The sequence below is a fragment of the Centruroides sculpturatus genome, unplaced genomic scaffold (genome assembly GCF_000671375.1).
Source record: "Centruroides sculpturatus isolate CEXI.00-Female unplaced genomic scaffold, Cexi_2.0 scaffold865, whole genome shotgun sequence".
NCBI lineage: Eukaryota > Metazoa > Arthropoda > Arachnida > Scorpiones > Buthidae > Centruroides > Centruroides sculpturatus.
The window spans coordinates 292,841-316,800 of NW_019385157.1; the positions used below are offsets into that span (position 1 = coordinate 292,841).

At 31.8% G+C, this 23,960-nt stretch overlaps 3 protein-coding genes across 3 annotated transcripts; 1 reads left to right on the forward strand and 2 right to left on the reverse strand.

Annotated features, from left to right (window-relative positions):
• Window positions 1–1,294: 1,294 nt before the first annotated feature.
• Window positions 1,295–2,788, reverse strand: LOC111635565 (cholinesterase-like). Its single transcript, XM_023380564.1, has one exon. It carries the CDS (start codon window positions 2,786–2,788, stop codon window positions 1,295–1,297), a length of 1,494 nt encoding a protein of 497 aa, XP_023236332.1.
• Window positions 2,789–3,098: 310 nt separating this feature from the next.
• Window positions 3,099–6,484, forward strand: LOC111635566 (activating signal cointegrator 1 complex subunit 2 homolog). The gene is made up of 4 exons (XM_023380565.1): window positions 3,099–3,109; window positions 5,024–5,529; window positions 5,637–6,167; window positions 6,213–6,484. Exons 1-4 carry the CDS (start codon window positions 3,099–3,101, stop codon window positions 6,482–6,484), a joined length of 1,320 nt encoding a protein of 439 aa, XP_023236333.1.
• Window positions 6,485–10,525: 4,041 nt separating this feature from the next.
• Window positions 10,526–17,503, reverse strand: LOC111635567 (cholinesterase-like). The gene is made up of 4 exons (XM_023380566.1): window positions 17,486–17,503; window positions 11,629–13,102; window positions 10,926–11,150; window positions 10,526–10,700 (listed from the first exon to the last, which is right to left on the reverse strand). The coding sequence occupies exons 2-4, from the start codon at window positions 13,092–13,094 to the stop codon at window positions 10,526–10,528; spliced, it is 1,866 nt and encodes a 621-aa protein (XP_023236334.1). The 5' UTR covers window positions 13,095–13,102; window positions 17,486–17,503.
• Window positions 17,504–23,960: the final 6,457 nt, after the last annotated feature.

Here is a 23,960-nt window from a genome sequence, read left to right on the forward strand (position 1 = left end):
GATTAGATTTAAATTTTTTCCTCGTGAAATGCTAATGATGAGGAACGCATGGCCGTGAGGTTAGTCGCTTCATTCCTTTTAACTACAGAGTCCTTGCTTGTGCCGTACTTGAGAAAAGTATATTGCAGTGCCCTTACTAATGACATTAGTAAAAAGCACTGCAACACGGTTTTCTTAATTTTTTAAAACTGCGTTTGAATTACATTACACCTAAAGACGGCCTATTCTATTACATTGAAAACGTTAGTGTTTATTTAATAAACATTTCTCAACATCAGATGTATCAAGGTTCTATTATTGTCGTTTTAATGAAGATTTTATTATTACTTTGTTACTTGAGTGTGGTATTGTAAAAAGAATAAAAAAAAGAGTAGCCGAAAAAGTTATATTTCTTGTAAGTCGTCTAAAACACCATTTAAATTATTTATTACTGCTAATAAGCAACACATTACAGTAAAGTCCCGGAAACTTGACATTCCGTAAAAGTCGTCTTGTCGTTCCGCAAAAAGAAAAAAAAAATATAATCTAATTTTTATCTGTTTAACACAACAATTAAGTCGAGTTTGCGGGACTCCACAGTATTTTAATTGATTATTCTCGGTTTACTATTCGATGATCAAATAAATTAATCAAAGATAATTTATTATAAACAAAAATGAAGTAAATTTTAAATATATTTGTTAGATATTTATTTTTATATATTATTATACTTATTTTGCTTCTTTCTTAAAGAAAATCAAATGCTTCACTTAATTTCAATTAATTTTACAGCATCAAATGAACAGTTGCATTCACATTTTCTTATTTCAATTGCACTGACTTAAGGCATGATAAACCGAAAATGAATATAGACAAAATTAACTTTTGTATTAAATTGCAAAAAAAAAAATTTAAAGTGGTATAAGTTTATTTCAGATTTTTAATGGGCACGTAATATGTTATTCAGCAAAATATTGGTAAGATACAGATTTACTTTATCAATTCATTACTTCTTTACTATAAAAATCAACCATCAGAAATATTTTACACTGCGAAAAATAAAATAAAAAGAAATCGTGTTGTTCATTTTATTTAATATAAAGTTTATATTGAATAAAATGAACACGATTTCTTTTAAACTTTTTGAAGAGATTTTTAAAAGATTAAAAACTACTGATGGAGAATCAGTAAATTGGTTAAAGATATATAGGATGCGATTTTTGAGATTAGAACACTTTAAACATTTTAACCAAACCTATTATAAAGCCAAATTAATAATTATTAAAAAAACTCAATATGAGAATTTAAACATTCCTTACCCAGTTTTGGCAAAAGAAGTCCAAAGCTTGATGATTTGATAACTAAATTCTTCCTCTTGCGAAGTGTAACTTTCCGGATACATGAATGGCATACCGAAGACAAAATACACTTCTGCAAAATGTGAAATTCCCTCCCATTTCTTGTAACCAGCATTAATTCGAGCGTGATTGAAAATATAATTATATACAACGCGATGATGCTCAGAGAGTTTTTCTATTAAACCTATTATTGGGCAGGTTAATATACCATCTCCGATTGCTTTTTTCGCACGTTGAAATATTTCCCAATAATCATCATCTGACAAATTTCCTAAATATTCGTCAACGACATATTGAACACTGGAATCATTAAGCTTAAAAAATTTACTCAAACTGTGTTTAGCTTCTGATTTAGTCATCACTGGATGTTCTTGATTGAGAACTTCTGGTTTATAGTATGCTAGAAATGTCGAACCTTCATCAGGTACCCTTCCAATCATGACGTCAACATCGTGTATTAAACCCTTTTCTATATTACCAATGGGATCACTGGGTAGAAAAAAGCCATCTCTTTCCGGTACAAAAGTTATTATAGTTCTCTTATCACACATTAAAGATCTTTCTGCAGCTGCTATTTTTCCAGCTTTTAATTTAAGTAAGCAGTTCATTACATCGTTTTCGCTTCTTTGAGTGCTTGTCCCATTATCAGATCCACACCCTGTACGTTTCACTATCGTCTCGCTTAATCTAATATTATCAATTGGATCAACAGATGTTATTGGGCTGTAGTTGCTTCCACTTTGAAGTATAACTCTTTTAAATAAGCCCTTTGTTAAGGGTGATATCATATGATGCGTTACAGATATAGATCCAGCGCTGGACCCGAAAAGAGTAATTTCATTTCTGTCACCACCGAAGTTTTCTACATTTTCATGAATCCATCTCAAAGCGGTAACTTGATCCAACATTCCCAAGTTTCCTGTTGTTTGAGCGTTGCCCAAATTGAGAAATCCAAATATACCCAATCGATAATTTAAGCTAATGACAATTACATTTCCGATGGAAGAAAGAAATCTTCCGTAATGAGCATCCATATTGGCAGTTCCCGTATTGAATGCACCTCTGTGGATCCAAACCATTGTAGAAAATGGCTTGTCTTCTGTTTTGTAAACAGGAACCAAGACATTTAAGTAAAGACAGTCTTCTCTCATATATCTGCGTTTGTCTGGTACCCATTCAAATATAGGAAAGATAGGATCTTGCGTACAAATAGGTGACATCGTAGTCGCATTTAAAATTCCGTTCCATGCTGAGATCGGTTGAGGTTTCCGAAATCTGAGCTCACCAATTGGAGGAAGGGCGTAAGGAATTCCGAAAAAAGCATATAGATCGTTGTTCAAGACATTTATCTTCTTTCCCCGTATTTTTCCGCTAGAAGTTTGTACGATTATATCGCAATTGTAGTCTGGTAAGAAAGTTGTAATGGTTAGAATCGTAAATAGATATTTCATTTTTGTCTCTAGAAATAATAAAACAATAAAATATTACAATTAGTTTTATAAATATTACTATGTATTTTATGTAAAATATTATGTAATGTACTTAAATATTTAGTAAGTTTGCTTGATTGCTTGAATACTACAAAGTAAAATAAAGCATTAAGAATAAAATTATGAAACGACAAATTCAAATGTATTCCTGTAATATCTTACAGTATTCTTTTATATTAAATTACACAATTGAAAATTAATATGGCAAGAATATATTATCATATGATAAATTAAATTGATATTTCAACTACATATTATAAGCAATGAAAACATGGTATTGACGTAATTTATTTCAGTTTTGTAAGATGTGCTCGAGTTGAGTTTTAAGGTATTAAAAACAACCACAGTTCTTAAAGATTTTTTATAGCTGGGACAGCAGTGAATGTCATAGCGAATCTACCACAAAACAGTGGCAGTTAATAATTATATTATGGCTATTAATTCAAATGGTATAATTTTTAATAGCCATAATATAATTATAATAATAATATAAAAGTCAAATGGTATAATGGTATAATCTTTACCATAATAATGCTGACTTTTTCTTAATAATCTTTTGGGTACTTCCGGATGTGATGACTGTAGTTTTATTCTAGTGCATTAATGTGTATGAATTGCGGGTTATATGGGAGAAAAATGTGAAACGTATAATGAACCGTGTGTTTTCCTTTAATAAAATCGAAAAAGTTTAGGTATAAATTTAAGGTAATAAATTAACAAAGGGATAGGCACGCTTAGCATAGGGATAGGAGGAACAAAAATTCAAATTTCGAATTGAAGAGACAGCTATTCTTTTGCTCCCGTTTAAACGATTCAAGTTTGAATTTTGAATAATAATCTTTGGTTATATACGGAATACATTTATACACATTTAGATTTAATATTTATTTGTAGAATTTTAAGGCCTGAATTTTAATTATTATTTTCTTATTTTCTAATTTAATTATTAGTTTTAATTAAGTTTTGAGTTTCATTTATTTTGTATTAATTTAGTTTTAGTTTTTATGATTATATTTATAATTTTTATTTATTTTTATTTATTTCATTTTGCATTAATTTTGTCTGCATTATTTAAAACTTTAATTACAATTTTTTAATTAATTGCAATTCTCTTTTCTTTGCGGCAAAACTATAGAAAGTGATCTAGGTTTTTTCGTACAAAAGATAATGAAATATGAAATCATTTGAATGTTTTTAGTAATTTCATTCATTTTTATTTTATAAATTAGCCTGTTTTTTAAATTTTTTCTTTAATTTTAACTCTTAATTATAAGCAAGTTTACATTGATTGAAGTATCGTACTACCTAGTCATAGTTTAACTAACAGATATGTCTGGTGATGCTCGGGCAAAAAATTACAACACCAATGATTAAGATTATTAGATTATTTCGTACTTCTAATCTGTCTATTATATTATATTATAGTATTTAATTTATACAACTACAAAGGTTATCTTACCTAAGAGTTTTTTTACACGTACTTCTCAATCTAACGCATTTAAAAAATTTTTCAATTTTTGTACAATAGAAAAATAAGGAATTTGAATAAATGTGTTAGATTGGTTATTCGGTCTGATAAATCGTTACGGAAAATAAACTTTATAGTTATATAGACGATCTTACCGGGTTTTTAGCGGGTGCAAAAATTAGGCTTCCCTCTTCCAAGTCTAATTATATAATTTTCAGATGGATCTAAAAATATGTTCGATTTATCGGAAAAATTCTACAGTAGAAGTCGAGTTCTTCAGAATCATTCTTACTCTCCGGAATGGAATTTCCAAAAATCCATTCTTAGTGCGCATTCTCATGACTTATCCTAACTGTCTACCAAATTTTAACTATCAGTTTTTAACCGTTTGAGCTCTGCACTGATTATGATTATTATTATCAATCCATCTCGATTTTATTATAAGATAAGTAGGCTTTCGGGTTTTCGATAAATTAGGCATTCACCCGAACGCCTATAAATAATAAGTTCGGTGACGCGTAGAAAGAGAGCTCCATCGATAAAGTCCGTTGCGCTTTCTCGAATGTCTGTAAGAACGTGACGTCACATCTAGAAAGAGGAGAAAAAAAAACAAAGACGTTCGGCACCTATCAAAGCCCCATTTGCTAGAAATTTCCCTGTCAGCATAGGGTAGAAAAAGATAACGGATATGATGTCACAGCCGGGTAATCCCGGTTTGGACCACCTAGCAAAGTCGGGGAAGGGATCGACAGAACAGTCAGTTTGCCAGGTGCGCCTTTAAAGGCTGATTACAAGTCGAGAAGGAAGATGAAATGTCTTATATCTGTAGGGCTAGTCCTACCCGCATTAGCGGCTGTCATAGGTGTTGTGGCATGGGCTGTGAGTGCGGATATAGTTATGGGGCATGCAAGGGACAGTGTCGTCAACTCTAATCAGAGGCTACAGGACGAATCTTTAGAAGATCCCGTTCTACAAGAGAGAAGTGATAATATGTATGACGGCAGACTTCCAGTTGGAGGAAGGGTAAATCAGTTATTAGATAATCTACATGTAGAAAGTTCATCTACTGCAAAAACTGAAGTGGAAAGTCCATCCTATGTAATGCATATGGTAATACCGGAACAGAAATCCACCACGACAGCACCAACCAAATCTACGACGACTAAACCTCCCTTAGCGGTTACAGATATGAATGAATTTTTGTCCAGAATAATTTCAGCATCTAGAGAATCCGGTAATAAGATATTTGTGGTACCTATACCTGGTTCTCTAACTAATGAACAAAAAGAGGATACAAATAAAATTTCCACTTCTAAATTCTTTCACTTCTAAATTCTTTAGAAGTGGAAGACGACGACGACGAAGAAACAACAACAGTTGAAGAGGAAGAAGTAATACCAACATCTAAAAAACCTGATGTTGGTCGTAGAACACCGCAACCAAAAAATGGTCCAAAGCGTTCTAGTGATAATTTTGATGATCAGGGTGTTCGTACTTATTATCCTGCAAATAATGGTGGTAATTATGCTCCACAACAACAACAACAACAACAACAAGTGCAAATACAACAACAACCTGTCAATCCACACAAGTCCTATTATAATCAGCATCATTTGCCGCAAAAACATCAGCCACAACCTCACTTTCCATCAGCAAGACCTCAACAACATCACTCTCCACCACCGCCACCACAACAACAACAATATGCTCCGCCGCCACCACATTTGAGGCCACATCATCCCCCGCCCAATTTTGAGCAGAGCCATGGATATATACCAAAGCAAGCATCGCAACAAGCAGTGCCTTACTTCCATCAACCTGAACAACTGCCTCCACAGCATCCGCCTCCCGCTACAATTCATAAACGAAATCGTGAAGCTTAAGGATACGATTCTAATCGATGGGGGAGTGTCGAAGACGGCGGATACGGTCAAGGATATGAAGCACCCAAGGGAGTGACTATAACATTTGGATCTAATCAGGGTGGCTACGGAGGATCAGATTATCATTCCTATGGCGGCCATCACGTAGAACCATTTAGTGTGATCAAAAGTTTATTCTTACCATTTTTGCCCAAACCAAAAGTGAATTTAAACGGTCGTGTAGTTTTCGGCGTGGTGCTAGAAAAAGGAGTGGGTTTAGGAGGAAATAAAGGTGAAGGAGGTGTATCTGTAGGAGGATATCATTAATGAGTATGTAAATAAATGAATTGCTCTCGGACAAGGGGAATGAATCAGATTTTTGCCAAACCATCATCTATTTATTCCAAAAAATAAAATTTCTCCAATAGTGAGATCAAATTTTCCCCAAATGTAAACATTAATTTTATATATGTATGTAAAAAGTTTAAAAATAAATTTGTTTTTTTTTACTAATCGAACGTTTAACTAATCTGATAAATATTAAAAAGAGATTTTTATTTTTTACAAATTATCATCAGTTTATTACTGTTCTATTAATACATCTATCACATTGGACAATTAAGTTTATTGAACTTCGCCAAGATCTTCCTGTTACAGTTGATTGCTCGTACTATAATAAACTATTAATATTGTAAGAAATAATTATATATAATAATCAGTCAATGAAAAAATCAGTCAATAAATAATAATCAGTCAATGAAAAAGTCGGTCACTTTTATCACGAATTCCTCTTAACTTAATTATAGTCAATATATTTGAATGTTCCTTACAATTTCAAACTCTTATTTTATAACAACTATTTTCTGTATTATAGTCACTGTGCGTTACTAATGTTATGCTAATTTGTTAGTAATAATTTGCATATAATATCGACATCTTGCAACAATGAATATTTATTATTAAAGAAGATTACACAATTTACCTTGTATTCCATTTTACGAAATATAATTAATAAATCGCATTTAAATGTATTGTGCTTAGTTAATTACATTCATTACAGAGAAATGCTGGTTAAATATGACTATTCTTAATGAAAAATTTATACTTTACTGTAAATCAAAATTACTGTATAAAACAAGAAATTGTCGTATATTCAAAATAAATAAATAAATTTTAACATTAAATTTTGAATGGAAGACTTACCTAAGAAGTCTATTCTGTTATACGCTTTGAAATGTTAATTCGAGTGAAAGTCGATAGACCTTCCTGTACTATATATAGTGAAAAATAAACATAACATGTTACATAAAATAAAAAATATTATGTTTTTATGAATTTTTATAACATGAATAATTATTGTCTAATTGCGTTAAACCCATTATCTTTACATATCTAGGTACAGTACATTTGATTGGTAACAGAAAAAACTCGAGACAATCACCTTTGACAGTCTGTCATAACACATTGGGCTTAGCTTCATATAAAAGGAAACAAGAAACTAAAAATGCAATTTTTGAGCGTTGTAGAAGCATCTGCAGGATACCTACAGGTCAAGGGACGTACAGTACATCGTTTAAGTAAGACCCATTTTGTTAAAAAAACGGATAGTGTTATACAATGTAAAAATTACTCACAGTTTAAATTTATATAAATAAAAATAAAAATATTTCTGGTATTTTTTAAACTGTGCCAATAATTTTTAGTAATTCGAACATAAATCAATTATTGTATTTATTCAGACACTTCGCAAATCGCATTATTAAATTTTATTCAGTTGATACGTGTTCATTGTATTTTTACACGTTTCGGGCGTTCCTTGTCCCTCTTCAGCCAACTAAAATAAAAGTTCACAAGTTACAACAGTTTTATAAATAAACAAATAAGGTCATGTTTTCCAAAACATGCCTTTTTGATTACAGATTACTGAAAGTTAAAATCATAAAATTTCTTTGCCCATTTAACTTGTTATCCATCAATATCTTATAAAATTAGAAACCTTTTTTAAAAATATCCCTATGTAAAAAAATATGTTAAATATTATTTTTAAAAAAATGTCGCCACAAGGTGGCCAACTCGTCATGTGACTGTGAGCAAGCTCAACTTGAAGGGGGAAAGGATTTAGATCAGTGTTTCTCAACCTGTAACGAATCGTCGCCCCCTTCAACGTAGTATCGCCCCCTTCAATAAAACCGTTACGTAGTATCGCCCCTTCACTTCAAAATTCCGATGCCGAGGGCCAAGGCTAACGCCAAATTCGTACTACGTTGAATAGACTAGTGACTAGTATAATGTTATTTGTTTAATTATTGTACGATATAACGAATAAAATATCTAATTATTCTTAATATAATGTTTTACTATATCGCCCAGAATATTGTTTTTCGTCACCCAAAATATAAATGGTTACAAATCGCCCCCTCAACATGGAAAAACGCCCACATGGGGGCGATATCGCCCCCGTTGAGAAACACTGATTTAGATGAAAGATGAGTATGTAAATTTTGGTATTGTTTTTAAATAGATTTAAACGTGATAATAAATGTATAAGAAAAAATTTTAAAATTGTTTAAATTTTATAACATTTCAAAATGAATAACTAGGTACGTAATTTGTAGTATTGTTATCAAAATAGTTGTATACAAGATAATTAATGTAAAATCTTTAGATAATATGAAGTCAAATATATAAAATTTTTAAAAAACGTTTTTTAGATAATAAGAAGTCGTGCGTGTAAAGGTGTTTTAAAGGTACAAACCTTACAAACATTTGTAATTTGATGGATAACAAGTTAAATGTGCAGAGAAATTTTATGATTTTAACTTTCAGTAATCTGTAATCAAAAAGGTATGTTTTGGAAACATGACCTTATTTGTTTGTTTATAAAACTGTTGTAACTTCTGAACTTTTATTTCAGTTGGCTGAAGAGGGGCAAGAAATGCCAGAAACGTGTAAAAATACAATGAACACGTATCAACTGAATAAAATTTAATAATCAAATTTGCGAAGTGTCTGAATAAATACAATAATTGATTTGTGTTCTAATTACAAAAAATATTTCATTAAAGTTTTCCTCATGCATTAAGACCAGTTTTTTCTAAGAGTTTTATATTCTTCTCACGACTTAAATATATATACTTTAGATGCAAAAGCCCCTGCATTTTTTATCTACTATATTGTACAGGCCTGTGAATTTGGGACACATATTTCTGTCATACGCTATGTATATATGTGTTTTCTAAAATACTTTATCCGTATATATAATCGCAATGGGTTGATAATAACCGCGGAGCCCAAAAGGGTGGCAGTTCAAAGTTGGAATTAGGTACACAGTTAGAGTACGTCACGAGAACGTACACTAAGAAGGGAGTTTTGGAAATTCTCCTCACGTGGGAGAGGGAGGGAATTAAGGCTTACCCTGAAGAACTGTTCTTCTAATGTACTATTTTAGATGCGGTTTTTTGCGTTTTTGACACGTTTTAATACGGTGCGTACACTAACGAGAGATTTTTCGTAATTCTCCACGCGGGGGAATGGTTTTTAACACTTCCGACGCGGGGGGAAGTGTTAACAACGGAAGTGTTAAGAGAAAGAGGCGTGCAAGGTTAACAGACGCAGATGCGTTTTTTTTCTTTTTGCGTTTTGCATGAAATCAAACATATTTTTACCCCATCTAAAAGTTCTCTAATTAATCTGAAAACACTATATCTAATCCTTGCATTCTGTGAAAACGGGTAAGATTAGCTATAATGTAAAAACCTTAATTTTCGCTATTGTTAATTTTTGCCCGAACAACGCCGAGCTTATTTGCTAGTTAATAATAATATTGTGGCAACGGTATCTTCAGCCTGATAATATATGATGCCCAACGCTACATTTATGCAGACGCGAAAAAAGGACAAAACAGGAGAAATTTAAAATGGAATGTGTCATTTTAATATCTAAAATTCACAGGCAGTTTTAAAATTATTACGCCAATAATTTTATTACAATTTACATAAATTTTATCAAACACTTACTCTTAGAACATATTTTAGTGCGTTATATATAATGTATCAGTTGAATTATGTTTCATATCGTTACTGTAGTTTGTGTTCAATCCTTGACAATTAATAACATAAATTGCTCTGCATTAATACTTGTCCATTGGTATTTTATTTAACATTAGAAGAGCGTAACACGAATCATAATTTCATTGTAAAGAAAAAAAATTATACACTCAAACAAATTATATTATCATTTTTATTGAAATTTTCGAAGGTAAAGTGTTTACATTTATATAAAAAATTTGTTCTTTCTGTAGGAATAGTGAATGGAACTTCAAACCTTAAATGTTTCAAGATATAACCATATATAAATCCAAATTTATAATTAGTACATGTACATTTTATTTGTATATTCTCTGAGTATCTCCTTCCAAAACTCGCAATTTTCTTCCAAATCTGCTTCCATAGGACGAATATTACCAAGAGTCAGAGAAAGGAAGTTCTGTTGGTGCTTATCGAACTGTTTCCATTCAAACTGCATTTCATCGAAAGTGGGTTTCCTAGTGAATAAAATATATTAATTTTTTAAACCATTATACAATAGTAAGTTTTCTTATTGAAGGATTATTACAGTTTATTCATATAATAAAATTGCGTAATATAGCCTTTTAAAAATACTTGATGTAAAATAGGATTTCGGAATAGCCTAATTAATATTTCTATATAATTATTACTTTTTATGTAATTTGCTATAAAATGCTGTCTATCGAATATAATACGCATACTTTACATAAAGTGTAATCATAGAAATCAGTTTCAAATTTTGATAATTAGTAACNTGCATGTACATTTTATTTGTATATTCTCTGAGTAGCTCTTTCCAAAATTTGCAATTTTCTTCCAAATCTGCTTTCATAGGACGAATTTTACCAAGAGTCAGAGAAAGGAAGTTGCGTTGGTGCTTATCGAACTGTTTCCATTCAAACTGCATTTCATCGAAAGTGGGTTTCCTAGTGAATAAAATATATTAATTTTTTAAATCTTTATACAATAGTGAGTTTTCTTATTGAAGGATTATTACAGTTTATTCATATAATAAAATTGCGTAATATAGTGTTTTAAAAATACTTGATGTAAAATAGAATTTCGGAATAGCATAATTAATATTTCTATATAATTATTATTTCTTATGTAATTTGCTATAAAATGCTGTCTATCGAATAAAATACGCATACTTTACATAAAGTGTAATCATAGAAATCAGTTTCAAATTTTGATAATTAGTAACGAAAACAGATCTATAACAGTTTCTCATAGTCAATCCTGATTAATAAAGAACACGTAATATTAAATAAAGTTGTAAATCATTATAAATAAACTGTGTATATTAAATACTACATACAATATTTCATACATTTAAATGCTTCAAATGAAATACTTTATGTATTTTTCTAACTTAGAAACACACATTATAAAACTAAAGCTCACCCAGTTTTAGCGAACGACGTCCAAAGTTGTATAATTCTCCTGCTAAACAATACTTCTTCTTCGGTGTAATCTTTCTGTTTTAATAATGGTCTTCCAAACACGAAATGCAAATCTTCGTTGTGTAGAACTCCCATCCATTTTTTAAACAGAGATTTGATTCGAGTATGATTGAACTTATAAACGTAGACTGTGTGATCATACTGAGATAGTCTTTCCACTAAATGTGATATGGGGCATGAAAATGCTGCGTCGCCTAAAGCTTTGATTGTTTGTTTTAAAATTTCTGAATAGTCAATTTCTGCCACATTTCCTAAATATTTCTTTACAATACGATCAAGATATTCTCCAGTTAATTTGTAAAACCTACTCATAATATCTTTCGCTTCTGCTTTTGATAAAATTGGCTTGTCTTCTATTGCTAAATATGGATTCAGTGCAATAACGAAGGGAGTGCCTTCATCCATTACACTGCCCATTAATATTTCGACATCATGAAATTTGCCGGTGTCAATATCGTAAAATGGATCGTCAGATAGAAATGGAGGACCGACTTGTGGATGATAATATAGTATTGTTCGTTGTCGTTTAATCAATCGCTTTTCAGCTTCAACAATTTCATATGCATTCTTTTCTCTCATACATGTTAACATATCAGATACGTTGCAGCCGACTTCCTGTGAAAGCCTAACTGTATTTTCGATATTAAATGAAGTATTCACTGCAAAATATTCAAGATAATTGCTACCACTTTGCAAAATTACTCTGTTGAATAAGCCTTTAGTAAGCGGCGATATCATGTGATGTGCGATAGAGATCGCTCCCGTACTCTGGCCGAAAATAGTTATCAAATTTTTTTCACCTCCGAAAGTTTCGATATTTCGATGCACCCATTTGAGAGCCATTACTTGATCTAACATGCCCATATTTCCTCGTTCGTCTTCGTCATTAAATCTTGCGAAACTTAATGCAGCTAGACGATAATTGAATGTGACGACAATGAGGTTTCCCACTGCCGCAATTACAGCGCCGTCAAACAGATTCATATTGGCAGATCCCAGGTTAAATGCTCCTCCATGTATCCAAACCATGGTAGCAAATGGTTTTTCATTTGGCTTTGAGCTTGGTACCCAAATATTAAGATAGAGGCAATCTTCGCTGAGATCTTTAGGATTGCGATCGATCCATTCTAATACCGGGAAAGGTGGATCTTGCATGCACGAAGGTGACTTTTGTGTTGCATTATATATGATATTCGTTTTATAGTGAACTGGTTGAGGTTCTTGAAATCTTAACCCATCAATTGGAGGTGTAGAGTAAGGGATGCCGAAAAATGTGTAAAGTGTAGTGTTTAATACTTGTATTGTATTTCCATTGAATTTACCAAATGTTGGGGAATTATTGCTGTTTTTGAAGAACTGTAACATAATGATCATTCCGTAAACAATTCTTGTTGACAAAATCTTCATGTTTAATTCTGAAACATAAATAAAAATTAAAGTTAGTGTTTATTGAACTACAGAAATATGTTTTGTCTTATTTGATTTTCATATATTATGAAAATTAATTAATGAATTCAATTAGAACGACGAATATAGACAATTTTATTTATATTTGATATTTATAAACTTCTTCAAGTGAATACAAATTATATTTTCATACAATGCGATAGATATAATATCTTATATTCGAATTAACCTCTTCATTTGAGATTAACATGCTTTTGTATAATGATAATCTTATAAAATTAACGCGTTGTGCACTTTTTTATTTTGTCTTTAGAAAACTATTAATTACTTGTGCTTTATTTAACATGTACAGTACAAGTAAGTTTCGTGTACATGCAAACATTCCGCTCTATATATCTGCAAGTTCGTAGATGCGTGTCTAAACTTGGAGGAACCATTTTTCTGCTAATATTACACATACAATTATAATTTTATATCGTAGGCTACAGTTTAACACTTGAGAACAAACGAATAGACGTTTTCATAGAAGGAAAGTGTAAAGCAGAGAGAAAGGATAAATCATCACCGTAATAATTTTATTCTCTTTAACAGGAGAACTTCTTTCCTTCCTCTTATTCCGTGATCTCTCAAAATACGAATATAGTAATGTCAATTTGCTAAAAAGAAATTGTTTCCATTATGCTGGAAACAAGATAGAAAAGCTGCCAAGTGTGAAGTTATTACATAATTATTAATTTGAATACACTTAGTACTTAAAAAGCAACCATTGCAAGATGTTTTAATCACCGCATTATGATAGAAACATTGACTTTAAAAATATGAAACTTTAACGGCCCTTATTCGGCACGGGGGCTGCCAACTTCAAATCCTGTTTTAAACAAACAATTCCGTTGTTTTGTCGAGAATAATATGAACGTAAGTGGTCATAACATGTTTTAGTTTGTAAACAGTTTAGTTAAATAGTTCTTTTTGCAAAAAGTTTCATGTGGCTACCTCAATAAATCGCATACTATTAGAAGAGATTTCCTGTATTATTCCATACATAGTGAGAAACGTACTGATTTAAACTTTATCTTACTACATGTATAATTATAACGTTTTAAGTAATTTATAAAGAACATTTACGTATATTTTAGAATATAGTTTGCTAATAAGGGGAGCATCTGTCAGTGTTGTATCATTAACAACGGTTCTTTCTTTCTAACGGCTCTAAAGGGTTCATTGGATTTTCTTTGGTTTAGGTTAGTTTTCACTCTGGGTTTTTTTATTTTTTATTTTATTGTTTTAATATGCTAGCTTTGCCAGGGGTCAACCTGTTCCCATATTAAGTACTCTTTTTCATTGCATTTCTTAATGAATTTGTTAAGTTTGAGTTTCTAGCGAGGCATTGGGTTCAAAAGCAAGCTTCGTCTCAAGGATCCTGCGGTTATGGACTTGGCTTTAGGCAAGGTAGTTGGTTTTCTTTTGTTTTGCCAGTCAACATCCTGCTTCCTGCTTCCATCTGTGCTGGGAGATTTTGTGAGGCTCCGGAAGTAGGTCGAAATTCGCGCAAGATAATGTTTTAATTTCGTATAAAAAAAGGTGTTTTTTTAATTATAATAATATATATTTTAAAAGGAAACCGTCTAACGCAAGATGAATATATTATGTCCATATATAGTCATATCTGTAGAAGTTTCTGAGAAAAAACGAATTTCTCAGAAAGAAACAATAGATGAATTTGAGTACTTAGATCGAACATCTTCGATAGGAATCAAATTGTCAGTCGGGGGGGACTCACCCCGCGATCTGGGTTCCGATCACGTTACAATTCGTAACGAGGAGGGGAGACCAATTAGATAACGGGGGCAGATCGACATCGCCCTATCGGAATGTTCGATCTGGGACTCAGAAAAACTTATAAAAATCGCGCAAAAATGGGAAGTGACGTTCTTGGTTCTAAGTTCTGTGTGCTCCGCTTCTGGATTTTTCCTGCGGTTCGTCGTCCCGAAAGAAGTTTTCGCCATCCTGTCCCAGCAACTTTCGCCAACGGTAATCTACTGTGAGAATCACCCCTTCAAGTCGTGCTGTGCGCCCCGAAGCCTACGTTTTCCTCATCATCTTCGCCAAAAGAAGAGAAGATCGTAGATTGAACTTTATTTACGAACTGATTTACTCTGTGAATAGGCCTTACGCCGAAGAAAACAGTAGTTGTAAGCGAAATTTTTATATTTAATAAATAGTTTGCGATGGAAGACCTGTCTCAGTAAGTTTTTCCACTCCCACACGACAGAGCTGACCGCTCGACTGTCGCGACACTTTTTCCCCAATCGGCAAGCCTCGCAATTTGAAGACAAATCCCTGGTACGGATATTCCTAGGCAATAGGACCAAACTGTCTTGTTAGATCACTTGTTCAAACACTCTCATTGGCTAGCTTTAGGGTTGAACAAGTTTACAACAGTTAGGTCCGGTATTGAGCGTGTTCTGTTGGTGCCAGAAAGACCCAATCAAGGGGGAACCACTTTTCTTTTCAACGATGTTGAAGAATCAAGATGGACAAACTACATGACTCTTCACTGTAGGTGGGAATTGTGCCTCTGGAGGAAACGATTCTGAAAGTCTTCGGACATCTTCGATAGAATGATGGAATTATGCCCAGCTACCCTTCGCTCTAGGCTTAATAATGAGGAGAGAAGTGAGTTACGGAATTCAGTGGCAAAATTACATGGATGTGTGCACTAGTTATATGGAGTTTTACGGGAACTACCCACTAAGACAACAGAGAAAGCAGCAACTACGATTTACCTGAATACAACCTTCGTAGGCATAGCAGAATTAACTACAGCCCAAGCATAACGATCAAAAGCATTAACAAGACCATAAACAGCAAGGTGAACAGGGAAGGCCTGGGAGGTGGAGTGGCTCTGGTTTTGGACCCCAAACAAAACGAAAAGGGAAAGGGCCTTAATAGAAAAGAAATAATAACAACAATTAGAGAAAGAGTACAGCCTCACAAGCTTGGGGTAAACATAAAGGCAATAAGAGAAATCAAGGGCGATGGGGTCTGTGTGAAAGTGGGTCGGTCTCACAAGGATGCGCACACCTTCACGAAGGCTGTAGACTCCGATCCACAGCTAGCTTCTTAGCTTCTAAAGCAACTACTAAAATTGTGGACTGAGCATATCAAAAGCATTAAAAAGAAATGTATGAACCTCGCACACTCGCTTCGCTTTATTTGCAGAAACCTTTGGGGCATTAAATACCAAACATCGACATAGCGAACATTTTAAACTGTTTTGCATATTTGTACAGAGGCATAGCCACAAAACAAAGGTTGTCTCTGCAATAAAAATAGTTGTCCTAGTGATTGGACATGGCAAGCAAAATTGGACTCGTATCCATTTGTGGTGTATTTTACTTTTTATTAAAATAATTTTAATCATTTTTTCAGGTATCCGATAAATAGAATAGTGAAAAAGAAATCTCTCATAAATTTGATAGTTATCTTATAATATAATCGAGATGTGTGAGCGACGACTATAGTCGTCAAATTCTTTTGAGGGGTATCGCCAAAAACTAGCCTAAAACTACCGCGAAAACAAATTTACATTAAAAATGAATTATGTAACAATAAAAAAGACTTTTCTTTACTAGACGTAACTGTTTACAAAATCTTTTTTTGAAACAGTAATGAGAAATAACGCGTGAAAAAATACTGTAAAAATTTCGCACGTTTATTCTCCACTACTAAGCGGTAGCACCATACCAGACTATTCCACTGTTTAAAGGTTAAGCGCAAAGCCCAAACGGTTAAGAGTTGAATGTTGAAATTTAGTAGACAGGGTAAGTCATGAGAATGTAACGAAGAAAGGATTTTTGGAAAATCCTCCACGGGAAGAGGGAAAGAGTTAATAAATGAAATAATTTCATTATTTGAAACATTTTCATATAACTTATTCATAACATTTGTATAATTAGCAGACGATCTCAACCGGCATCGCTCGAACAAAAAGTAACGATAACCGATCTGACCCGTTTTAACCAGTTCAAGAGTTAGGTCTCCTCTCTTCCGAGACAAATTACATAATTTTTAGATAGTCTAGAAATATGTTTAATTTCCAGCAAAATAATAAGAAAAAAAAACACAACTAAAATAGTTAACTAATAATAAAGTGAATGGGAGATTTCAATTATTTTACTTTTCTACAGCTCCCTCGCATATGCATTATAATAAAAAATTAAGGTAGCCTATTCTTTGCTTAACGGGACACCAGTCAATTGATTTAATCCGATTTGTGTTCATATTGTATTACTGGATGTTACCCGCGACTTCGCCGCGCTGATTTTGCAAGCAAACCCCCTTTTTTATTCAGTATTTCAACAACCATTGTATTTTTATATAACACCTACCGCTGAGAATGATGAGAATTGCCGAGAATCAAACGAACTGTTTTCAATTTGATCAATTTTCTGGAACGTTTACAATCGTTCTATAATCGAACCAATATGCAATAACAAATTCGAATTTAAAACGGTTCGAACATTTGGTTAAAAAATCGAAATATATAAAAATATCTATAACAATGTCTAAAATGTTATCAATTTAATATACCTAAGTACTCGATGAAGACTAAACGTTGTTGAAAATAAAAACTGCATCTATAATAGCACAGTAGAAACCGTTCTTCCGGTTAAGCCTTAATTCTCTCCCCCTCTCCGCGCAGGGGAATTACGAAAAATCCCTTCTTAGTGTGCGTTTTCATGACGTACCCTAACTGTGTACAAAATTTCACCTCTAGGTTCAGGGTTTGCTCTGGGCGATGATGAATCAGTCAGTCAGTCAGTCAGTCAGTCCAGTCAGTCAGGACAAGTAATTTTATATAGTGTATTTAGATTAGTTTTAATTTTTATTAAATTGTACTTAAAATATTATAAAAATCAAACCTTACCTCGTTTTTAAATATGAATAAAAGTTATAATAGTGTATTATGAATTTGAACAAAGAGTATTAATGCACGTTTCGTATCGAAATCGATTAGCATATTTTCGTGTACGTATAATTAAAATCATTAACATATATCCAGGATTATATACAAACGTTAAGGTACAACGAAACACAAATTACCAGGAAACGCTGCGTATATAGTAGTAGTTATATGCGTGAGGTATGTGCAAATTCTTTAATTGCCAGGTCTCCCTGACATATATAGTGTCTCCATAAAAAACAACAGATACGATAGAGACCTGGTATACATTGGGTCAACTAAGCGTTCCATGGGAATCAGGTTACAAGAGCATCTCGCCGATATACGACGTGTGAGAACTACTACGTTTCTCCCTACATACACAGCAGACCTGGACATCCTAGCGAACTTTAACCAGGCAAAACTCATCTTCGCTTCGCCCCCTCACGGAATTCTTCAGATGGTTAAAGGCCGTTCAGATAGTTAAATCCAATTTTACATAAATGTGCGTAAATTATAAAGATGAAATGGTTTTCAATGACCTGGCAAGATTTGCTTGACCACACAATTTAGCTGTTGGTTGAGTCCCGGTAGGGCAACTGAATTCGCACACGCTTCGTAGTTTTTAATTTTTCGAACGCTTCTTCGAATTTTTATTCCAAAACCTTTTTCTATTTTGAGTTATAATCGATTTTACAATTTGGCAATTGCCAAAAGATAAAGAAAGCACAGTTCGATTTTTCGAAGAAAAGGGAACTTTACATTGTGAGCGATTGTGTTCAAGAAATCATATAACGCGGTTGTATTTTTGTTCCTGTGAAGCACCTAAATGAAAATGTAATATCCGGACTTGCTATGGAAAAAGAGTTTGAGAAGACAAAAGTTCGTGTTTCTTTTCTGACTGCAATTCGTTTTATTTACTGTATTTTTGGTGTTTGAAATTAACTTCTGAAAATTTTTGCCAATTGCAGTTTGGAATTAATCATACAACCACTGTACACTGGAACAGTTTTATATGCGTGAGGTATGTTCAAACTCTAATTTCTCGGCCAATTGTGAAATTCGGTGGTGAAAACAAAATTGTTCAGGTAGACAAAACCTTTTTTTTACATAGGAAATACAATGTCGGATGTGTGCTTTCGCAGCAATGGGTATTTGGGGAATATACCGAGAGACAAAAGAATGCATTTTAAGCGCTGTAAATGATCGTTCTGCGAAAACATTGATAAATGCAATGGAAACAACATTAAAGAAGGAATTATTATATGTTCTGGCTGCTGGAAAGGATACAAAAAACAAGAGTTATAAGCTGCAGGTTATAAACATTTACAAGTGAATCACAAATATTACTTTGTAGATCCAGATATAGGATGTCACACCCAAAACATAGAAAGACTTTGGCGCAGAGCCAAATGGAGGAACAAGGTTCATCGAGGCACATCGCGTTACCATTTCGATTCACATAGACGTCTCTGGACATAAATAAAACGTTTTTAGGGCACCGGTTAATGAAAAAGAGAAGAAAAGTTAGAGCTAAACACTAAACACTTAAAACACGTTAGTATAATAGTCCAAGATAATGTATTAAATTAATTTAATTACACTTAACATAAAGTAAAGATAAATATTTACTAATCAAGAATATTAACTAAAATTATCTGTTACGTAATTTAAGAAATTTATATATTTAATATGTACTGTACTGTACCTTAACTTTCTTTGCCTTTACGAATAAACTTCACTTCGATTATTGTTTAACAGTAATAACACATTGAATGGGGTAGAACAAAGGAAATAATAAAGGATAAATTCCTTAAATCAGTATCCGCGTAGCAACAGCAATACTTTGAAACGATGCCAATTACTGAATGCTTTTGCTTATTCTATCGACATCAGCATTTATATAACTATAAATAAGGGAAAAGAATGTACAATGCCGGCAGAAAATTAATTTACAAAAAATCAATAATTACGAAAAATTATATAGAAATTTTATATGAATAAACTTGATATTAAATGTGAAAAATTTGGATAAATAAGTAAAACTTGTACATTAATTAGATGATCAAGGCGTAAGTCAAAATATCAATATATTTTAGAAAACTACAACAAATCATTGTAGAGAAATACATAAATATTCTGGGTTTTTTCTGTAAGTACAGACGTTTGTATATGAGTGGGCAAGAATTTGTGAATTTGTTCACTAACTTTGAAGCTTAATAACTACTGTTATTTTATCGAAAATTTCTGAAATTTTGCAGGGAGGTGTGTGTATTAGAAACATTGCTGCTATTAAAGTTTGATGTGTTAAGTTTCATAGATGGGGAGATAGAGAGGGAACGTGTGTCATATCTCTAATGAAATCAGACTTTAAGATTCTACTCGTTATTTTTACTGTATTTATAATTTATTATATTTTTAAAATAAAACTCATCTGTATCGTGAAAATTAAAGTTTTTTTCAATTTTATAGTAATTAATAATTTACAGTAATAGGATTTTAAATTAAATATTTTAAAATACATGGTTTGCTTCTAGAGCTTTGTACCTTTAAGGGGGGTGCATTTTTACGAGATTTGAGTGTAGATATGCAAAGAATATATAAGTATGTTTTAAAGCTTAAAAATTCGTCTTTTTAAATATAATTTTCATCTTAATATACCAGTTTTTACTGGCACGGAAACAAGTTGGCGATATTGACAAACGACAGAAAATTCTATAAAATATATTGCGTATTCAATCTAAATAATTGAATTTAATGTACGAATGTGTTAATACAATAAAACCTGCGTAAAACGTAAAAAATGCCTACATTAAAAGGGAGATCTTTACAATTCGGAAATTTTTGATAAGACAGAAACCAGTTTAAAACGAGAACGAATTTACTTAATAATAAGATCTTTTTTTGGAATTAAAGCTGATTGTAACTTTTTTGTTTATCCATACGATCTCCAGCAGATAAAATTAAAAATTTAATGAAAAATTATTTTCCAAAACTTCTCGAAAACAGAAGTAAAGAGAACTAATGAGTTTGTTGTATGAGAATATTATATAATTAAAGGATAACTGTATTCTCATCCTTGTAATTTTTTCGTGAAAGCATAACAGCATTATGTATGTTATTCGATTCGTAATGAGCGGATCGAAGTCTTTGATATCTCAGGTCACCAACTGCAAGTGCAGCGAAAGAGATGCCAAAATATGAATAAAGTGTATTGTTTAAAACCTTTATTCTTTTTGTTGAAAAGTTTCCAAGAATTGGGTAATTACTATTTTGTTTAAAGGGTTGAAATACATGAAGTTTTTAATTGCAGCTGTTAATATTGTTCTAATTCCCATCCTAATATAAATTTGTATTTATAATTACTCTTGATGACATTCTTCGATTTAAACATATAGAAAAATATTGAAAATCACTCCATAAACAATTTATTTTTTATAAAAGTTAATTGTATTCAGGTTTCTTATTGTATTTTACTTTTTTATTTTTTCGAAAACCTGGATTTCTAATTTAGAGTTATATTAATATTAAATTTTGGAAAATTTTAAAAGTTTAAAATTAAATACGTATGTACCGCATTAACAATTACACATATTTCGATAGAAAAAAATTAATTAAAAGTAATGATTCTGGTGTCATAAAAGGAAAAATTTTAAATTAAGGCCGGCAGAAATTTTTCCTTAATACGAAAGTGTAGATAATTAATTATCATTTGCTTTCCTTTCATTGTTTACTAATCTTACTTAATTAAAGTCTTTCTGGACAATACAATAATTTATTATTTGTCTCGGCAGATTTTTTGCGGAATGTTCGAAATTATGTTATTTATACACAAATAAAATATATTTTAAACCATTGCCCGAGTTTTTCTTCAATTAATTTAGGAATGTATACGTATGTAATATGCAAATTTGCCTGGAGAAGTAAAGAATTAAGATTAAACTACTATCCGGTTGGAAGCGAGCCAAAATATAATAATTCTATACTTCTAAATATTCTAAATTGTTCGTTGGGAATTATTCTACGCCTACTATTTCAAAATCTATTGTCATATTGGTGTGACGAAAATTTTGTATTTAATGTTTGAAGAAACAAATCTTACACGAATGACTGACTCCAACACATCATTTTGTTTTATTATTTTTTATATTATATTATTTATTATTATTACTAAATTCTAATATTTTCGTCGTTAAAAAAGCAAACAGAATAAAATTTGAATCACTAGAAAATTTGTTATTTTTTTATTCTCCACGTTCATTCAACTAAATTTTTAAGGTTTTCGTGATATGAATATATTAAATTTCGAAATGTCTTTCACTCCACATTTCTAGAAAACCAGCAACGAGTTGCTCAACATTCCAAGCAACATTTACAATTTTGGTGCATTTAACTGTGTTTATTTATTTTAATAACTGTTGTCATAATAAAAAATTTAAAATGTATTCTAGCCGTTCTCTTCAGTTTCCTGAGATTATTGTGTGTGGAAAAAGTCAACTTTTCGAGAATACTGGTAACGTATTCTTCAGATGTCCAGTATAAATTCTGCCCACGATTGAGGTGAGTGAACTTCCACAACATAACAACACTAAAGATCGAAACTGGTCACACCAATCAGAAACCTCGATAATAAAAAAGGTTTGATTGAAGAAACGAGAATATACATGGTATATTTGACAACAGAATTAGCATCGAGATCCTGACGGAAGGACATTACGGAACCATCAAATACTTTTTTGGATGTTATTAACTCGAATAAAATTTTTCCTTTTACAATTAAATGACTTGAATTTCCCATTATCCTTGCATTCATCATGAGGAATGAACGAAAGTCAAGGACAGACTCTTGGAAGCGGTGTTATTTATAGACCAGAGCCTTTTTCAGTCATGGATGTCGTCGTTTTATGTTTCATTTAGGCAAATGGTTATATACTGTTCAACGTAAATTAACTAAATTTGGCATGAATAACTTTAAAATCTTCAAAATATAGTGTGTGGATCAGAACCTCAAATCGTCCTAAAACCCATTCACCCTTATGTATATTTGTGAAAAAAGGGTTATATATTATTTAACGTATATGCAATAAATTTGGCATGAATATTATCTGAGAGTGTAGAAAAAATTACTGGGAGTACGTTTTCCTGGTTTTTAATCATGCCTAATTTTCTAGTTTAAAAATACAGGGACGTATTCTGTGTAAAAATATTATATAATGCGTAAGTTAATTACGCATTATATAATATTTTAACTCGAATTAACATAACTCATAACTCAAATAAGTTATGAGTTATGGCTCATAACTTAAGTTACTTAAGTTATGAGCCATAACTTAATTCGTTTACTATACAAAAATGTTATATTGATATGATTCCTTTAGAATTAATAAATCACATTTTGTCATCAGAATATATCGATTTTTAATATTGGAACTCGACGTACCATAATAATGTAGCCATTTATAAATTTTCATTAGAGGAGAAGGTGGTATTATGGAACCCCAATTACATTTTAGTGAATTGTAAACAAGGTATCATAACTACACCCACATTTATGGAATTATGGTATTTATGGTATTATGGAACCCCAATTACATTTTAGTGAATTGTAAACAAGGTATCATAACTACACCCACATTTATTGTGCAAAAAGTACTGGTAACTAGTAAACTAAATGTTCCTAATTGGATTTTTCTCTAGTGTAATTATAAGTATGGTTTTTGAAGGCTTTTGTACAAAAAGTCCGAAAGTAGGCTTAGAGAAAATCGGGTGGTAATATGGAACCTTACTGTATATTTTCAAAAAAATGCTTTAATGTAGCCAAAAACAAATAGGAAAGGACAAAAAATGTTAAATAATTACAAAATTATTTACTCCAATGTATTTTATCGCAAAAATGCTTTTATAATAGAAAAATATGACCT